Below are 19,878 nucleotides of genomic sequence, written 5' to 3' on the forward strand. Positions count from 1 at the left end.
CAAAGAGAAAGTTATAGTAGTCCAGGTGTGAGAGGACCAGGGCCCGAACTAGGAGCTGCATAGAATTCATAGTGAGGTAGCAGCGGGTCCTTCGGATGTTATACAAAAAGAATCTACACACCGGACTCACTGCTGCAATCTGAAAGGAGAAGGACAGTTGGTTATTAACAATTACCCCAAGGCTTTTGACAGTAGGAGTGTTATTGGTGAAAAAGCTTGTAGACTCTAGGCAGGCTGAGGGAGAAACAGGGAGGACTTGGAGGGGATGTAAAGCATCTCAGTATTAGCCAGATTAAGCTTTAGACAATGGTACTCCATCCACTGTGAAATATCCTAAAAATAGAAAGCATGTTATCCATCGATTTTTAATGCAGGAGATGGAGACATTTTAAAGTACCAAATGTTTTTTAAACTTATGTAACTGAATATATCAGTTACATAAGTTTATATCATGAAATTGTGTTGCCTGTTGCCTGCTTGTTGAATACACAGCTACAGTATAAGCCCACTGAGTCAGTGAAATGTGCCATCAGCTTTACTGCCTTGCAGACATCTCCTGCCAAACAACTGAAGTTCAGCAAGGCAGGGCTTGGTTAGTATTTGAAATGAAGATCTTAGGAAAAAAAAAACAGATTCCTGTTGGGAGTAATATTTATAGGACAGTGGGGGCACCATTCTGTCTTGTGCCAGGTGACAGTGCATTTTCATAAGTAGCCATTATCAGCACTGAACAACCATATATGCTCAAATATGACAATAAAACACATAGAAGGATTTTGAAAGAGACAAACATGATAAAAGGCGCTAAAAATTTATGTCTTGGCACATGTTTGGCCCTGTGGTTTGACTCAGAAAATGGACCATGCAGCATAGGATGGTATAGCTTTGTTGCTGTCGACAGACTGAGAATACATAAACAATACAAGCAACCACATCAAATATCCACCGTTGAAAAATCAAGCTCATTTTTACCAAATAAAAACAGAGGTCATTTTTGGAGTGTCTTGGTTAATGTTTCAATAAAGGTGGCGAAGCAAAAATTCCTGTCAACACATACTGGTGCACAGTCAATCGAACTCAGGGGTGGGCAGCTTTAGACCTGGAGGACGGGAGCCCTGCATGACGTGTGTAGGTAAGCCTGTGCTGCCTCCACATGCCTGGTGTGTTCCTGCTAAACTTACCTTGCACCTTGCACCTGTAACACCAGGGAAATTGACTTTCTGGACAAATAATGACATCAGTTAAGAGCTGAGGCTAAATGAAAACCAGCAGATGCTGCAGCACTCCAGGAGTGGAACGGCTACATCCCTAGTCTCTCCAAAAATGGCTAAACTAATGTATTCTTAGAAGAAACGGCATCAGCGGTGAATATAACAATTCCTGAATTTTTCAAATGGGAGTCAGATGGGTTGTTTGATTTGCTTCAAAGCCAAGGCTCCAGCCAGAGCATCTAGTCAAGTGAGACTTTCAGAAAGCTGATGGCAAAATTCACCAGGTGTTGAGTCAAGAAGACACTATCAGTGTACAGGAGGCTTGCGTGTGTGTCAGGCTGTGGGTGGCCAGCTTCGAGCCCTGAAACTCCTGGGCATGAAAAATCACCTTTTCCAAGTTCATTCTCTCCCCTCTAAAAATAATTCAACACAAATTGTGCATCAAGGCATCAGGTGCTGGAAGGGAATTGCTAATTACGTGAACAACAGATCCAGGAAACTCAAGCCTTCTCAGGCCATGGATACGGGTTGAGTGAACTCCGCTAACAGCATCTGACAAAGGGAGGAAAATGCAAAAAAAAAAAGAAGCATGACAAAGATAGACTTGAAAAAGACAGTGCCCTTATCAGAGAGGAGAGAGCACAGACTGAGGGCTATTGAGGCTTTTCTGGGTAAGACTGAGGGATCCTCAGAAAATATACTACAGAGGTAAAGCGGGAGTGATATGTGCTTCAGAGGTTTACAGAAGATCTTTAAAAGCATCTGAGATACTTGCAACCCCTGCCATGTTGAAGCATAGCTGAATGTGGACTTGGATAAATACACTTATGACTGCTTTGTACCAGTCTGAAAGAGCCCTATCCAAAGCCACTCATTCGCCAAAAATGGAATATAACCATTTTAAACTCCTTGCAAACATTATTGAGATGTTTCGTACCTCACTGCATTGTCACATAGAAAGGGGAATCATCAGACACACATGGAAGCAGCATAGTACTGTTGCTGTGATATTGACATTGAATAGATACAAGTGGTGTTTTTTCTCCCCGAAGCATTTCACATGGCCTCGGAAAACTGGAGGTGTGCTCCCGCATCAGGTATGACTAAAGGGAAAACAATACGGGAATAAACCTAATGCCACATACCGGGGATAGCTGTTATTGCGCTATAGCTTTTTGATATATCGTGCTATATCATATATAGGGCTATATCGTGCAGCCCTAACCTTTAGTGAGTTTTGCCATGGTTACAGAGCAAAGGGGCAAATATGGAAGAGAAGGTGGTGTGGTCAGAGAAAGTAAGGAATGAGTGAGGAAGTCATTAATTCATCACAGACCTGCAGCTTTTCCACTGAATTTATTGGACATCAAACACCAGACTGTAAATAAAAGGAAACCACACGATTCGAGGCCCTATTCCTCAGACCAAGAGATATCCACAGTGGTGGGAGGACATCTTTCAAAATAAAACCTCGGGTCCCATAAGCAGAAGCGACACAAATATCTGTCACTTTCTTACTGCTTCCAAAAAATGAACCCAAACAGATCATTTTAGGGGGACTTGTTTACTGATACAAGCTTACAGTGTCTGTAGAATCAATACTGACCTAAATGGCAGCAAGCCTCGATGGAGCATGAGGCACTATGACAAACAAACAAAAAAAAAATCTAATAACATTTTGTGCATTTTTCCAAACTTCCTTCATTATTTGCTATTGTGAAAGTCAACCTGTAAAGTCTCACAGTTGTGATAAAAATAATCTCCTCATTGTCTGACATGTAAGTCTTTATAACTTGCTCTGTTTGGACCATAAGAATATCAGCCTAGAGAGGTTCAGACATATGTCCGACACAGGGCTCATCTCTCTCTTTGTGTTGCTAGCAGTCGTTTGATCCCAGGATTTCATCCAGCTGTCCTCATGAAAGAGGTCTTTGGAGAAAAGTGAGTTATAATACCACAAACACAGGCACCATGTTTCTTTTTAAAAGTTCTCAAATCCTTTAGGCCCTCTGAAGTTCCTTCTCCATCACCACAGCAAAGTGCAGTTAAGACCCTCCTCAGCAAGGCAGCAGAATCCAGAGGCACAGTCTTTGCAATAGGAGGATTAGAACTGGCAAGAGTGTCAAAGTACACAAAGTCTGAAGTTCCCTTCAAATATAGCCCAGACCCATCTTGGACAGTTACAACAGAGGTCCACCAGGTGGCACTATCCCCAATCAAACCCACCTCTAGAGAGCTGTAGTTGAGAGGTACCTATTTTAAAAGGACTTGGTGGTCAAGTATGGTGACAAATGGAGTTTAGGATTAATGTGCGTTAGGATGCTAAATGAATCTGTGTTGCAGGAAAAAAATGCCAGTTAAAAATACTGCACATCCTTTTGCACTAATAAAAATGTTATATTGTGAAGAATACTTGAATGCAACAGATCAGTACAGAGTGAGTTATACAGTATCAGACAAAAAGGTGATATTGCACCAAGTCTCATACAATGTAATACAAGAATCAGCAGCCTTAATATTGCTGTAAATGAAGAATGGACAATAGGCATTGAAATAAAACACAAAATAACCATTTTAGCCTAATTACAAAGATCATTCTACAGATGGGACTTATTACTCACAAATGCACCTCTAAGACAAATGAAAAAAAAACATAAAAATGAAAGACAGTTACATCACAGAACCACCAGATGGCACTGTCCACAAACGCTAGCGTCAGGGCGCTTTGGCGAACAAGGTGGGGAGAGGGGACAACGCCAGGCTGCGTGACTACAGAACAAAGATGTCACATACTGTTTACAAAAACATCTGAGTCCTGACGCAATTAGAAAAGTAAGTGCTGATGGGGACGACTGGCCCTTCCGCGTCGAGAGCGTGGGCTTGAGACCGTGCTCGCTTCTGAGTGACCGTCGACAAAGGCGGAGTGCGTGTTTCAAAGTGTTCTTCTCAGGGCCGCGGGCGGGGTGCTCGTCCTCCTCTCGTCCGTGTTTTCCGGCCCCCTCTCCTGGCTCCCGTGTTTCCCCCGCTCTCTCTCTCTCTCCCCCTCACTCCTTCACGCGCTCCCCGTGCTCTCGCCCAGCAGCCAGTAGGTCCTCATCCTGCCTTTGCCCTTCATCTCCACATCTCCGCGAAGCTCCAGCTGGAAGCAGTTGAACTCCTCCAGCACGGCTCGTGTGGCCTCGGACACATGGATCTTTAGGGCTGGAGGGGGGAGAATGGGGGGGGGGGTCATAGGCATTGTATCATCGCTAAGTGTCACATGGACAGCACTCACAGAGTGATGACTCCTCATGAGCTCAACAATGACTGTAACAGGGCCACATGTCTAAAGGGGCAACCTTCCCCTCCTAATGACATGACAGGGCAGTGATATGTTCGTGATTATGATGTTGTCTGCTTGCAAAGAGGCAGACTAAGTGTGAGGGGGGCATATTGCTGCATTGGATCGGATGTTGTTTGCTGCCTCTGTGAATCCCCTGTTGCTCTTAGATGTGATAAACAGCACTGAGCTCCCAAACTGTGAGCTCGGAGGCACTATGGGAGAGGAGAGTGTGTGAAGTGTGAATTGTCTCACCCTCGCCATTAGATTCCATGCGGGAGGCGGTGTTTACTGTGTCCCCAAACAGACAGTACCGCGGCATCTTCAGCCCCACCACACCTGCACACACCGGGCCTAGAGCAACACACATGCACGCACATACACATAAGCATTCAGAATGGTTCTGTGGGTTGCTATTACATGGGCTCTGACATCTGAGATGTTGACTGTATGTGATTCAGCATCTAGTGTGAAGTTTACTGTAAGACTGCACAAAATATTTTTTGTCAGACAAGTACAGAGAAGGGCAACAAGTTTGGTTCCAGGTAACAAACTTATAAGTTACCACAATTGACTTCAGGAATTACAAGGATGCTCCTTGACTTACGATGGGGTTACGTCCCGATAAACCCATCGTAAGTTGAAAATATCATAAGTCGAAAATGAATTTAATACATCTAACCTACCAAGCATCATAGCTTAGCCTAGCCTACCTTAAATGTGCTCAGAACGCTTACATTAGCCTACACTTGGGCAAAATCATCTAACACCTCAAGCCTATTTTATAATAAAGTGTTGAATATCTCAGGTAAGTTATTGAATACTGTACTGAAAGTGAAAAAGAGAAACACAAAACACAATATCCAAAAAACACTGGCAACACAGTACACTGTAGAGTATTGGTTGTTCACCTGTATATGAAAACTGATACAGGTAAATACTGTATACAGGTAAATAAAAGATACTAACACTATGAAATACTTTTCTGCGCAGTTATTTATGCATGAAATGGCTTACAAAGATACACAGAGGAAGCAGAGACCCTTATAGTGTTAACCTGTGGCTTGACACTGTGCTAGATACTCTACTTCATGCAAATAACGAGCCCAGACAGGACAGGATGAATGGCCTGTTCTCATCATTAAGCATTATGGTAAGCTTAGAATAATGAAATAAATATTTGTGCAACTACAGCTGGCACTACTGACAATGAATAATTAATCATGAATGATCAATAATTAATAATATTTTTGTCAGTGTCTAAGTGCTGACTGTGTGTGATTGAAGTTCCACTGTGGCTGGTGAGGGCCTGGCTCCCCCCCCAGCCCCCCACCCCCCCGTCTTCCCCTCACCGCTGTGGATGCCACTCCTCAGTTTGAGCTGCTGGTCGGGCCGATGGCGGATCTTGAAGGAGCGCACGGCCTTCAGCAGCGCCAGTGACATGCGGGCTATCTCCCGCCCGTGAAGCTTCCCGTTCCTCACTGGCAGCCCCGACACCACCATGTAGGCGTCGCCTATCGTCTCCACCTGGGGGTACCACAGGGGGACGGGGTAGGTGGAGAAGCGCGGTTACAGGAGAGGACTCCCCAAAATCTGAAGTGCTGACACTTGTTTTTTTGCTCTAGCCAGAGTCCTGACCGGTTAAGATAATTGAAAGCATGTATCTATCAAGTCCTTCCATGATTTAGAGTTCAAACAAGTCTCATCACCTCTGGAAAATGAAGAATTCAGAGAAAAAGCAAACAAGAGGTTGTTATGACATGGGTGCCAAAATTTCAATGTAATTCTGCCCAGCTTATTAATGTCTCAGAACAAAGACATTAGTTGCCTGAGATCTGGTCTAATTGATTAGAAAATCCTTGAATTAATAAGGAGTATTCATTATTACTGACATAACACCTCAAGGAAATTGTTGAAAGTGTCTAATTCAGATCAATGAACAGCTCACCACACTTGGGGCATTGCAATTACAGATGGAATGAAAACCAGCCACACACAGGGAGGCCACAAGACCGGGTGTGCGGAGCAGTGCAGCGGAGGTACGAAAGTTCTGTGATTTAACCATCAGTGTCGGTGCCTGGGAGACTTTGACTAAAGTTTCCAGACAGTTGCTAAGACTCAATGAAATTCCTTCAGGACAAAGGAGCAAAAGAAGGGGGAGGTATAGCACCATTAGAACTCTCAAGGCGTGGCCTTCCTCACCTTGTAAACATCAAAGTTGTCGATGATGGCGTCGAAACAAGTGTAGAGATCGTTGAGCAGGGTCACCACCTAGGGGAGGGAGACAAAGAGGGAGAGTCAGTAAGCTCTCCATTCTCTAAACAGGGCTATTCAGGGTCTGAAATGGAAGGGAGAGAACTCCACTGAGTGTGTGAGTGTGTGTGTGTGTGTGTTTGGAGGGGGTTGGGGTAGGGGCTGCTGGGGGAGAATTAGAATAGTTGTGAGTGTCACTTGTAAAGCTGAAAACAGAGACAGCCACTTGAAGATGTAATTGGTGTCACATGTCAAGCGGGGGCTCTTGCCTGCATGGGGGTGCTCTCGGCTGATATGGCGGTGAACCCCACAATGTCGCTGAAGTAAATGGTGACGGAGTCGAAGGCCTCGGCCTGCACCGTCTCACCCCTTTTCAGCTGCTCTGCCACCGAGCTGGTGGGGGGGGGGGGTGGTGTTCACACAAGGTTAGTCCACACAAAATAGGCAAGATCATCCAGCAAACAACAGAAACCTTTGCCTGGTAGCTGTGTTTCTACTGGGTGGAACTGTGGTGTTGGTTTTCTTACCATAAGGCTGCAGGAATGAATCCAGAGCAGACCTTCATTACTTTACCTGTAAATGTACTGAAAATGTTTGCAAAGTACATTACCCTGAAAACAGGGACACACATATTTAAATAGCCATTGTTTAGGGTAACAGTTTTGTCAAAAACATTAAATATTGTCCATGATTTCCTGACCATTCCAAATTGCTTGCTCCATTTCAAATTGGCAGTGCAAACCTGTAATGACAGACCTGGTTCTTTTGGCATGAAGGCCGCACTTGGGTTCAAGATGGCCTAACTTCGAGAAAAATTGCAAGATAACTGAGAGTTTAGCCCTATGACCCTGAAGTCTGAATCCTAGAAACATTTTCTTTAGTACCATCTGACCTCATTTCAACACAAAATTCGGTTACAGCCTCATACAGACACATGATAAATGGGCAAACTTTAATCATCCTTCACTTTCTTCTGAACCCCTACGTCATAACACAGAATAAATGCCAAGTTTGATGACATTGACATGAGGCTCTATTTTTGCAAGCATTTATCAACCAATTTACTGAAATATGAAGAATACAAGACTTATGGCTGTGAGTAACTTGGCATGTTTGTATGCTGAAAGCATTTCTGTTTGACATTACATTTGACAGCATGACTCAGTCAGAGAGAGTGTATTGAGTCTGAAGTGTAAAAACATTTCTGGGAGGGAGAGGTTCACTCTACTGTGATAAAAGGAGGTTTAGCTAAACACTCAGGGAAAACATTTCATGAAGCTGGCAAATTGTTGTTTTATACAGCAAGCATTACAAGATGAAAGGAAGCAAAAGTACTCAAATTGTCTTTAAGGAACAAGCTTGTAGATTGGCCATGGCAGTCTTTCAGTGGCACAACTGAAAAACCTGTTTGCTAGGGAAACCCTTAATCAAACTGAATATATTCTTAGCCTGTGGAGCAGCCTGTGGTTCAGACCAATATCACTTGCTCTGATAGCATCTCTCAACCTGCAGCCAGTGTTTTGCCAGCTGACAGAGTATGTGATAACAAGGCCAAGTGCAAATGAGTAAATGCATTTTCTAAAGTATGTCAGAAGAGAATTTGTGCCACAATAACTCTGAGGGATTTTTCTATGCCATGAAAGAAAAGGTGTCTACTACAGATGAAAAATGTTTACGTCTGTTGTAGCAATTACATTACTGTAGATTTTCATTATTGGATTACAGTAAAATAAAGAACTTTGAACCAATAACAAAATAACTGCTTTGTGTGTGTATATTTCTGTGACATGCTTCATATTTATGCAAGTTTCTGCAAAAAAGGCATATTAGTGGCAACTTACTGTATGTGCGTGAAACAGGGGAAGTAAAGAACAATTCAGATGAAGAGATTAGTCATTTGGCTAGACAAAGGCAAAAGCCTCCAAAGGGATATTGTGGCCTTACTATCACATCCACAGTGCGGCTGTACCGTAACTGGTATTACCCACAAGGCTTTGCAACAGGCTACAACGACCAGATGTACGTAGCTGTAGGCTATGCAATTTTACTGAATGTGGTTGTGGAAGTGAAAATTAGTGTTGGGTTGTGATTTTTTTTACTCTTTTGATCTTATTTTGAGAACTTGAAAATGGAAAATCTCTGGGGCAGCACCTAAGCAAAAATGGTGTGTGACAAAAACAGACTTTTAATGTCACTAAAAGGCTGAAAGTGGCAGGTAATTGGCCCCGAGTGGAGACTGGGACATGATACATGAGACTGGGACAGCGTGGACACCAGGGTGTGTATCAGGTGTTCTTTGAGGCAGAGCGGACTCACTGGGGTAGGATCTGGTAGAGCAGGGCCTCTGCCTTTCGCTTCTCCTCCAAATAAGCCTGAGTGCGGTCCTCCACCAGCTCCTCCAGGTTGTTGGCGTACTGCTCCATTCGGGACAACAGGTTGTCCAGGATGTTGGAGCCGTTCTCTCTGGGACAGGGTGGGAGAGGGAGGGAGAGACAGACAGACAGGGCAGGGATGCAGTCAGAGACCACGGAATGGATAACACTTGGAGGAAATGGGGTAAAGACCAAAAACACCCTTTGACTGAAGGTTGCGGGAGAAAGGGTTACATAGTACAGCAGAACCTGCTGATGGAGGGTTCAGGGAAAAAGGGTGTACAGAGAAGGGCCCTTTGATGTAGTGTGCATGGAGTGAGGGCGCTGGAGGTGGGAGGGCGGAGGGAGGCGTGTGCAGACCTGTTCTGCTTGCGCAGTATGAGCTTGATCTGGCTGAAGTCGGGCCTCTCGGATATGTCCTCAGACCAGCAGCGCTGCATCAGCTGACCCAGCTCCTCGCTGTGGCTCTGAGGGTTGATCGCCGGGCGTAAGTAGGGCCACTCCCCCAGGGCCACACGGTCAATGATCTCTGAGGGACCAGAGTGCTTCTGTAAGTCACCATGGAGCCCACACTATATTACATTACATTACATTACATTACATGTATTTAGCAGATGCTCTTATCCAGAGTGACTTCCAGCACAATAGAACATAAGTGTAAGGAGCAACAGTGTCAGACCAGGCTAACAACACTCCCAGACCACTTAGTGTGAGCACAACACTATTCAAGCCCTACCACAAGTTAACTTGTGCAATCTGACTAGATACAAAAAGCCAACTATACTACCATACATCAGTTACTAGATCACAGAATCCTAAACACATCACAATAGTACACATACATTTTTACACAACACGTCTAATCTCTCTCTATACTGTATATCTCTCTCACACAGTCACATGACCACAAGGTGTGCTGAATCTCAAAGATGAGTCAGTCAAATTAAACTTTCATTCAATATTGCACCGGATCACTTCACAGAGTATGAATGACACGCAGACAACATAAGCTCATACTCTAGCCAAGGCTATCTTCTGTGTGGTTCATCTCCTTCAGCTGCACTCTCAGTGGAAATAAAGACAATCATAAAGAGGAGCCTCTGTTCATAAATTCAATCACAATCATCTTCTATAAATATTCCTCCTTTTCACACTCCCCATCTCTCTGTAAAATTCAAACAGGCGGCATGTCTTCGGTAAATATATTTGTATGTATGAACCTTCTCCTCTCAGCTTTCCACAGAATGCCCACCCATGACTTCATCTCTCTCCGCCTCTTCCATTCTCCCTTATCTGGACTGCACCGCTTCAAAATGGCCTCTTGTTTTCTTTCCTCCTCATCTCCTTTGCTTTATTCTCTTTCATTTTCCTCTCCTTCAGTGTTTTTCAGTCTCCCACTTCTTTTTCCTCTCCCTCTCTCTCTCTCTCTTAGGCCTCTCCCTCTGCTCCCTTCCCCACTCTGCACTTCTGCCTTTGGCCAGCGTGCGAAGCTTCTTTCATGTGGGTTATTTCACTCTTTCTTTCCTTCAGTCCCTTTCATCCTTTCGGTCCCTTCCTCTTCCCTCTCTACACCACCTGTGTCTCCCTCCCCCCCTGCCTCTCTTCCTCCTTCTCTCATCTCTCTCTCTCTCTGGTCCTCTCTGTCCTGCTCTCATCCCTCTCTCCTCCGTATCTATCCGCAGCAGAGCCGGACTGAGAAGCAGGAGCAGGCTGCCATCTCCATTCACCCTGCCAGCTGCCCTCTCATTAGGGCCAGCAGCATTGTCCGGATCCAAACGCCGCACGATTAGGGCGTAGCTCGCCCGCCATAGAAACTACAATCACACGGCTCACGCCGTGGGAGCACAGCTTAACGACAGGAAAAAACCAAGCGCATTCAGCCTCTGTAGATCAAATGAACCCATCCCTGTGCTCTGTGAGCTATGTGTGGAGAGAGAGAGAGCCTGAACACCCTTCTCTCTTTCTCTCTCTCTCTGTCCTTTGTGAGGATTCAATGGTGTGAGGCGTTAAGATAAAAACACGGGATGGGAAGGTTAAGGTCATACACAGGCAGAGACAGCGGGCTACCTGCACTATCAAAGAGGCAGACAGAAAGATTCACCCACAGTCAGACCGAAAAGATGAGTTTGATCTCGGTTTTGAGGATTCTGAGTTATTCCCAGAACACTGTCTTCGCTTCACATTTTCAATGTAATGTGTTAATAGAAAGTACTGCTTTGTTACATTACTCATTCGTTCAGCATTGCACACTGTAATCAAAAAAATCCCCCAGGGACATTACAGACTTGATTTGTAGGTGCTCTAATATTGCTAAATGAAGCCATTTACAGCATTTACAGCTAGTGATGTCTGAGGTGTAGGGCTCAGTGCACGCTCAGAGAGAGCACCTTCACCAACTCAGGAGCCGTCAGAGGCTGTCAGACAAATCCCCTGGGACATCACACTTACTCACTGCAACTGGCCACCCCAATAGCAGGATTTTCTCCATGGCAATTCGAGCTCACCAGCATGATAAAACAGATAGCGTTTTGCTGAAGACTTGAGAAAACAGTTTGGTGGCAGGTTAAGTGCTCTGCCCTCTAACTCTGCCTCTCATGAAACTGCCATACATTGCAGGCTTGCTGATAAGGTCCAGATCCTAGATTAGCCACCATATTCTGTTTCTCTAATACTGAAGGAAAAAAAAACCAGGAGGGAAGTTGACCGGATGGAGCCAGTCTGATCGATATGACAAACAGCAATCTGGACACACAACCCTACAGTGAGATCTGCTCAGAGCACACACAATTTCCAGGGAGGAGAAAACCTGGCAGTGGTTCTATAAAAAAGTACACTATATGAGTTGACTGATGTTTTATTTTGGTGCAATTATAGAATTTTTCTGAAGCTTTTGTGACTTTTGGACACCACACTATTGAATTTTTATTTATCGTGGCAGACATACGGTGGATTGGCTCACTTCCTGTTTCCTGCCAAAATGTTAATTTGCTGGCTTTTAATGTCAAGCTTGACAAACAAATTCAGTGTATCAGGGTTAGCAAGAAAGAGGTAAAATATTTGAGTGACAGCTGGTTGGATGCCTTTTAGGCTTTTCTTTTTCTTTTATGTTCTCTTTTGCTTTTTTTTAAAGCCTGCCTTGTTGCCTACAATTTGGAATAAATGGGAAAGGCATTCAGCACCCTATTCCACCAATCAAGAGGCTTTAGAAGTTTTAAGAAAAAGTACAAAAGATGGAACTCTTACCAACCATATTGATTTTTTCCATCTTTGCATTTTTAAGTGTAGGGCAAGTACCACAAATGTATTTGGATCCACTGAATAATTTAACAGAAATGGTCTGTCAATGTCAGCTTAAAAACCTTTTTTTTCTATTAGATTTTGACTGGACGATAAAATACCATAAGATAAATGTAGATAATGCCATAGAATGTACATAATATAAACTAGTTTAAAGTAGTCCATCGAAGTATTTCTGAGGCAGGACCATCTGCTTAAGCTTGAGACAGACACATCCATTAGCACAGGCTTTCTAATACACTGAAGTGGCCTCTTCAGCTACATGTGCAGGATGTGATTGTGAAGGCAGAAGGAATAAGGGAATGTGTGGGTATGGGTGTGTGTGTGTGTGTGTTTATGTGTGTAAGAGAGTCAATGAGCATGTGTGTCTGTGAGAGAGTGATAAAGAGTCGTTGAGTATGTTTTGTGTGTGTGTGTGTGTGTGTGTGTGACAGAGAGACAGGAGAGAGACAGTCAATAAGCATGTATGTGAGTTAGTAAATGCCTGTGTGTGTGTGTATGAGGAAGAGAATGAGAGAGTCAATGAGCATGCGTGTGAGAGCTTTTGAGCGTGTGTGTGTGTGTGTGTGTGTGTGTGTGTGTGCGTGTGTGTGTGTGTGTGCGTGTGTGTGTGTGTGTGTGTGCGTGTGTGTGTGTGTGTGTGTGTGTGTGTGTGTGTGTGCGTGTGTGTAAGAGTCAGCGAGCATGTGACAGTGACAGAGTGTCAGCGTATGGAGCTCCTCACAGACACACCAGCTGACGGGACCCGAATGTAAATGTGAGGGATAAAAGGGAAAGAGCAGTTAAGCTGCTGTAGTGCGGCTTCATACTGCTCACTCTGACAGCCTCAGAGCCCCACAGCCGCTCCGCTTACACCAGAGCCTCAGGAAGCACAGAGAACTGAGGATGAGTGGGGGAGAGACAGAGGGAGAGAGAAAGGACAAAGGAGAGAGGGAGAGAAAGAGAGAGAGAGCCAGGGAGGGAGAGTGGGAGACAGACCGAGAGAGTGAGAGGAGTAAGGATGAGTTGGAGAGAGAGAGACAGCAAAAGAGAGAGAGCAAGAGAACGAGGGGGAGGGCAAGAAAAGGGAGAAGGGGAGAGAGAGCACAAGGGGGGAGAGGGACTGAAAAAGAACAGAAAGTACAGTCCGAGGAAGACAGAGCAGAGATAGAGGAGTAAAGGAAATGGGGAAGGAAATAAGGGGGAAATAGAGCATCAGTGCTAACCCTATTTCATACTCACTGAATGTGTAATACACAGAAGAACACTGTCTGTATAATAACACTGGTGCCATGGCTCTTGAACTATATAACAGTCCTGACAAGTTCAGATTGACTGTAATTTTGATGATATACTCTATTTAACATCCATGATTAGGGTGCGCATCTAAATGGTGAAAATGAGAGGTTCTATTGTATTCATAACAAAGGCGCATAGATTGTCACACAGACACAGGCAGAGGCCATACGACAACCATATACAAACACACATACATGCACACTTGCACACACAGATAGAGACATTACACACACACACACACACACATTCACACACAGGCACATGGTGACACAGTCCCCCTGGGTCGCAGAGAGTGCTAATACCACCTCAAGAATGGCCACGCTCTCTATCTCAGGTGAAAATTGTGCTACTGTTGTGTTAGTGAAAAGCTTCGGGGCAGTATAGATTCGGTAAGGGTCTGGATGCAGCTCTCATCGTCTTACTAAAGCTTGACTCACACTGGCCGCCACCATTCTCCCACCCCTCTCTCTTTGTCTCCTACCTTTGGGGCTCAGTGGCTCCCCCTCTAGGTAGAAGGCCCCCTTGCGCAGCGCCACCTCCTGCAGGATGATGCCGAAGCTGTAGACGTCGCCCTTCTGGGTCCCGCTGGGCGGAGGGCACTCTGCACGGAGCAGCTCTGGGGCCGTCCACAGCTTCCCTGAAGACAGTTGGGACAGGACAGGACACAGGACATAGAAGGAGGGAATGCATGAAAAGAGGGGAAAAAGATGAGGGTTGGGGGGGAAGGGGGAAGAGAGAGGAAAAGTACACAGTATTGAGTTTTGTTCATTTATGTATTACTGGATCATCATTCAGCAACATGTAAACTCAATGAATTAGGGTAATGTTCCTTAACAGAGCATTTTTAGGTTCTGGGTTCACTGCAGAGGTCATGTAATTATGTTGCTTTAAAATATCATTGGGAACTTATATGTTGTGTATGTGTATGCTTTATTTTATCTACAGTATCTACAGTAAATCTGGCTCTTCTGTACAAATGTTGTTTCTCATTGCTCCTGTGACGTCTTAAATGTATCATATCATATTAATCTCGTAAAATGTTCTATATGAGAGTTTCTGTGAGATAAATAGCCCCTGTTCTTTCCACTCCATCTTCACAAACATGCCTTCCGTTCATGTTTACCTATCTATTGCGTTTTGCTGGCGTTCACGTTTTTGTTCCGCTTCTAAATGTTGTGCAAGTGGGAGTATTATATCTGCCCTCTCCCATGCATTAAATAAGGGCCCCCTTCCTCTAGCGGCTGTGGGATTTTTCCATGCGGTGAAAACCATGTGTTTCGGATCCTGGGAGAATAATGTTGTGGAACATGCGCTGGTTCAAAGGTTGCATTCCAAGCCACTCCCTTGTTCCACAGTGATGCGTGGTAAAAACAAACTCTGACATGTATAGAATGTCTTGTCCATATATGCTCAGGGGTGTCCTTAAATGACAATTGTTCATAGCCACTTACTCAATTCTGGAAGCTTAGACAGGAACAAATAACAGCCATCCAGCATTTGTATGTAAAAGCAGTACAGTACATGGTTATTTGTTATACAAATAGCCCTGTCCCACACTGCATAACCACTAATATAATTAGCCCAAAATTCCATGCCTGTCCCACACACGCTGCTGTCTCCTTCCCTGCCACTACCCCCTTTCAAAGCAACCTACCCACCCCAGGCACTTTGGCTTGGCACAGAAGGTACACTAAAGGAGACGCACACAGAGCTTCTACTTACTGCCCACAGCAACAAAAGAAAAACAAGTCAAGCTGAAACATTTCCACTTTTAAAGAAGGCCAAATGCAAATTGGGTGAACTTAAGCTTGTGACTGCAAGTGAACATTTGGAAAAATGCAACATAAATAAAACTGAAATAGAAATGGCCACATTAAATGTATTCATGGAGTGCTTAAATAAATTCCCCGTGTTTCAGATTTTACATTTTAACCAATATTTCCCTCTGTAGACACACTGAAACAAAGGGTAACGGCTGCCTAGCGTGCTGGGCACAGTCTGCTCTCTGCGTGGTGCTCCTGGCGGGGGTGGCTCTGGGAGAGCAGGGTCGCCTGACTCACGGGCGTAGTACGCGTGGGCGTCCTCGGTGTCCACCTCATTGCGGAAGCTCGCCAGGCCGTAGTCCGTGATCTTCAGCACGAAGCGGCTGTCCACCACACAGTTGGACGACTTGAGGTTGCCGTGGGATACGATCACACTGTTGTGGAGGAAGAGCATACCCTGTGTGATGGAGGGAAGGGTCAATTGGGGTAGTGTAGAATTACAGTTTAGAGAAAGTGTTCATTATTATCAAGTAATACATGATTTAATGCATACATATAGCACACCATATTATAGTCATATATATTGTCAAATAGTCATATTATATGACAAACCATAAATCGCACATGGACATTTGATATATTTGGAGATATATGTGATGAACAGAGTACTGAGTGCTTCAAATATTTTAAAATATAGTAAAAAATGTGTTCCATGTATACCAAGTTGAGTGCAAAATACACAAGGTTAAGAATTCACTCAGAAATGTTGCAACTTTATAAACTATGCCTACCGGTAACCATTTTACCTCTATGTACAACACAATGTGTACCGTTAATTCAGTGTTATCACCTTTTCAGAGAATTCACACATACACTCTGATCAAATTATACATTTCACAGCACTCAGTAAAGTGTAGCACCTCTATTTCAGTCTTAAATATTGGCGTTAACCCTGCTAATCCAAGCCATAGACAATGCTAATATTGCAATTTCCTGAAAATCCATCAGCCACTGCTCTAGTTAATACACAAATATTTGTACATGTGGGAATGTGAGAGAGAGAGAGAGGGAGAGAGAGAGAAACAAAGAGTGTGTGATTTGGTTTTGGCATCAAATTGCCAAAGCTGTTCTGAACTGAACTGAGAGTGACAGAGAGAGAGAGGGAAAATGTAGACAACAGAAAAAGGGGCACATACCTTAACAATATCATTGATGAGTGAGTATCTGAACATCCAGTCCAAGGTGATGCTCTCGTTCTCCATAATGTCCTGAATAAAGACACATGCATGGACGCGCGTGCACACACACACACACACACACACACACACACAAGCACACATGCAAAACACACACATACACACAGAATTCTTAAAATGTTCTGTATTAACAAACTTTCAGTTCCTGCCATTCAGGCTAATCTCCACCCACAAGCTTCTTTCCTGCACTGCCCTTGCCACATTTTGTATTGGTTATTTTTCTCTTTCCTCTGTTCTGCTGACAGCTCATTGTGAATAGACGTCATGTGTTCATGATGATCACTTTGAAATGTAGAGAATTTGTAAGAAAGACAAGCATTAAGCACAAAATAAATTGGAACATACAACTGTAGTATTATTTACCATGTTGTACTCAACACATGCAAATACACTATACAGCAATACAGAGGTCTGGTGTTTTAGGAACCTCAGACTTTCCATTTGTGATCCGAGGCAAAGTGAGGACATTTGCCAGGGTCCCTGGTGTCTCCTCCCCCATAAACAATCTGTACCATGTCATGACCACTGTGCAGGTTGATAGGCTTGTGTCTGAGCATGTCATCTTCAGGGAAGATGCTTTTCCCTGTGCACCCACCTCCCACTCACCCGCCCCTGACTGCAATTTACTGATATTGGCTCATTGTTTCAAACATGCATTATCCCTTTCCTTGATATCTGCATTGCAAGAAACTGAAAATGATCTACAGATGTGTTATTAAGGACATTTTAGTGTTATAACATTCTAAATTATCAACAGACTTGTCATCTATATATGCATGATCAACAGATATGCTATTAATGACCTATTAACATAATCAATAGATATATCAGGAAGTACATCAGGAAATAAGAAATAATGCAAATTAATGTCACAACACATCAGGTCATTATTCAGCACTTTATAACACTGCTTTGACACTGTCTTGAATATAACAGAAAAAGACTTTGCTAAATGAACAAAGTGTCCATTCTGTTAAACCATGTACCTTACTCAGTAGTTACGATGACAGCATCTTCACGGTCTATGAAAGTGGAATGTTTACGGCCAAAGAGTGTGAGGGAAATGGGTACAGTTTGTGGATGAAGGGTGCTGTACTGTACAGTGTCAGTAAATAGGATTGTACATTGATGTAATGAATACATGAATTGCATTTACATAGGCAGTTAACTGTTGGCCTGTCAATTTTCAATGATCTCAAAGTACTTTACAGTGAGGAGTTTCATCTTAACCATCACCCTCTCCACACTTCAGTTAAGCTGTGAAAGGGAGGTATTAATTTAACCAATTCAGGTAAGGGATGGTTAGATTGAAACAGCTGGATAGGGGATTTAGAGAATCCAGCTGAATGCCCCTGCACTTCACAAAGTACCATGGGTTGTTTAATGGTCAAAGTGAGCCAGAATCCTGGTGCAAATTTGTATTCAGAAGACTCAATGGGGGTGGAAATATCATGAGTGAAGACTCTGTTCTGTTTCAGTACCTGTGGATTATCGGGGCACAGTACCTGTAGACTCCCACGAGGGCAGTACTCAGTAATGATGCAGATATTGGGGGGGTCAATACAGGCGCCGATGAAGCGAGTGAGATGTTCGTTCTGGACATCCCGCATCTGCAGTTGGGGGCAGGATTAAGAACACAAATCTATCCTTCACTTGCACCGAGACAAACACACTTATTGGACTAAATACTACACTGCATACTGAAAAACAAGTTAACTGCAATGTCGTCATCATTGTCATCATCATCACCGTCATCATCATCATCATACTCCCTTTTTGTTTTTATCATACAGTCAGCCTGTGCTTTCTCTTCCAAAGGAGTAACATGGCATACAGAACAATACGAGGACAGTAAAAAGAGCAAAACTCTAAAAGCGGAACAACGGTAGACTCACATGCTTGAGTTCAAAGAGGACTTTCCTGGTCAGCTCAATGCGCTTCTTGTTGTTGCAGTACTTAATGGCAGCAATATTACCCTGTGAAAAAGATATTATCAAAAATATGAACATGAAAAAGTGAGATCAAAAGACTGTTATAATGATATGAACAGGCCTATCATTTTCACTAAAAACATTTTGATCTAAAATATTAACAGTAACCTTATTTGCATGTTGTGCCTGATATAGAAAATATAATTAAATATGTAACAAAATTAGATAACACAGCAAAATGATTCATTAATTATATGACAACAGAATCTACTCCTTTACTACATTTACTTTAGTCTTCTTATAACAGATTTTAAATTTTGTGTTTATCCTTATCATGTTTGTACTGGATTTATACTTCATGTTCTGTGATAATGAACAACATGTATCTTTATATATGTGAATATGTCCATGGAGCAGCACACCTTATAGTAGCCTGTCTTGGCGTAGATCTGGAAGTTTCCCTCCATGGTCAGGAGTGAGCCGTAGTTGGATCCCCTCTGGTACAGACAGACAGACAGACAGACAGGGACATACAGACAGAGAGGTGAGGGCAGTAAGGGCAATATGAGTGTGTGTGTTTAAGTGTGTCAGTATTTTTGTGTGTATGTGTATACGTGTGCATGCGTATGCATGCGTATTGCATACTATTGTCAGTGTGTTTGTGTGTGCATGTTTTTATATATCTGAGTCTGTGTATATCATTCAACTTGACTGGACATATTTCTGTTGTTTTGTGCTGGAAGTTGCTCTGAGTAAGAGCGGCTGCTAAATGAATGTAATGTAATGTAATGTATTGTAATCTAATCTGTGCATCTGAGAGGATGTAATTGTAAGAATGTGTGTATTTGTGATTGTACATCTGTGAGGATGTATCTGTAAGAATGTGTGTATTGGTGAGTGTACATCTGTGAGGATGTATCTGTAAGAATGTGTGTATTTGTGAGTGTACATCTGTGAGGATGTATCTGTAAGAATGTGTGTATTTGTGAGTGTGCATCTGTGAGCATGCTCCCTGGCTGCAGGGCTCTCACCAGGGACAGAGTGAGCTTGCTGCAGGCTCTTCGCAGCACCTTCTCCAGGTTACTCATCTGGATGTCCTCCCAGTTGACCCTCCACAGCTGGGCGGCCAGCTCATTCTCCAGCTTCAGCTTCCTGAGGGAGGGAGGGAGGTACGTGGGAGACGAGAAAGAAAGAGAGA

The 19,878-nt window shown here is 43.6% G+C and overlaps 1 protein-coding gene across 1 annotated transcript in view; it reads right to left on the reverse strand.

The window, feature by feature from the left end:
• Positions 1 to 3,822: 3,822 nt before the first annotated feature.
• LOC118796496 (atrial natriuretic peptide receptor 1-like) overlaps positions 3,823 to 19,878 on the reverse strand; it is a 73,227-nt gene continuing 57,171 nt past the window's right edge. The window contains exons 11-24 of the mRNA XM_036555404.1: positions 19,712 to 19,832; positions 19,103 to 19,177; positions 18,645 to 18,725; positions 18,255 to 18,359; positions 16,690 to 16,761; positions 15,791 to 15,950; positions 14,212 to 14,367; positions 9,516 to 9,684; positions 9,100 to 9,246; positions 7,053 to 7,176; positions 6,733 to 6,801; positions 5,883 to 6,057; positions 4,786 to 4,884; positions 3,823 to 4,412 (exon numbers count right to left, since the gene is read on the reverse strand). Of these exons, the coding sequence (XP_036411297.1) occupies positions 4,264 to 4,412; positions 4,786 to 4,884; positions 5,883 to 6,057; positions 6,733 to 6,801; positions 7,053 to 7,176; positions 9,100 to 9,246; positions 9,516 to 9,684; positions 14,212 to 14,367; positions 15,791 to 15,950; positions 16,690 to 16,761; positions 18,255 to 18,359; positions 18,645 to 18,725; positions 19,103 to 19,177; positions 19,712 to 19,832 (1,702 nt within the window). The 3' untranslated portion in view covers positions 3,823 to 4,263. The remainder of the gene's footprint in view (positions 4,413 to 4,785; positions 4,885 to 5,882; positions 6,058 to 6,732; positions 6,802 to 7,052; positions 7,177 to 9,099; positions 9,247 to 9,515; positions 9,685 to 14,211; positions 14,368 to 15,790; positions 15,951 to 16,689; positions 16,762 to 18,254; positions 18,360 to 18,644; positions 18,726 to 19,102; positions 19,178 to 19,711; positions 19,833 to 19,878) is intronic.

The sequence above is a fragment of the Megalops cyprinoides genome, chromosome 21 (assembly GCF_013368585.1).
Source record: "Megalops cyprinoides isolate fMegCyp1 chromosome 21, fMegCyp1.pri, whole genome shotgun sequence".
Classification (NCBI taxonomy): domain Eukaryota; kingdom Metazoa; phylum Chordata; class Actinopteri; order Elopiformes; family Megalopidae; genus Megalops; species Megalops cyprinoides.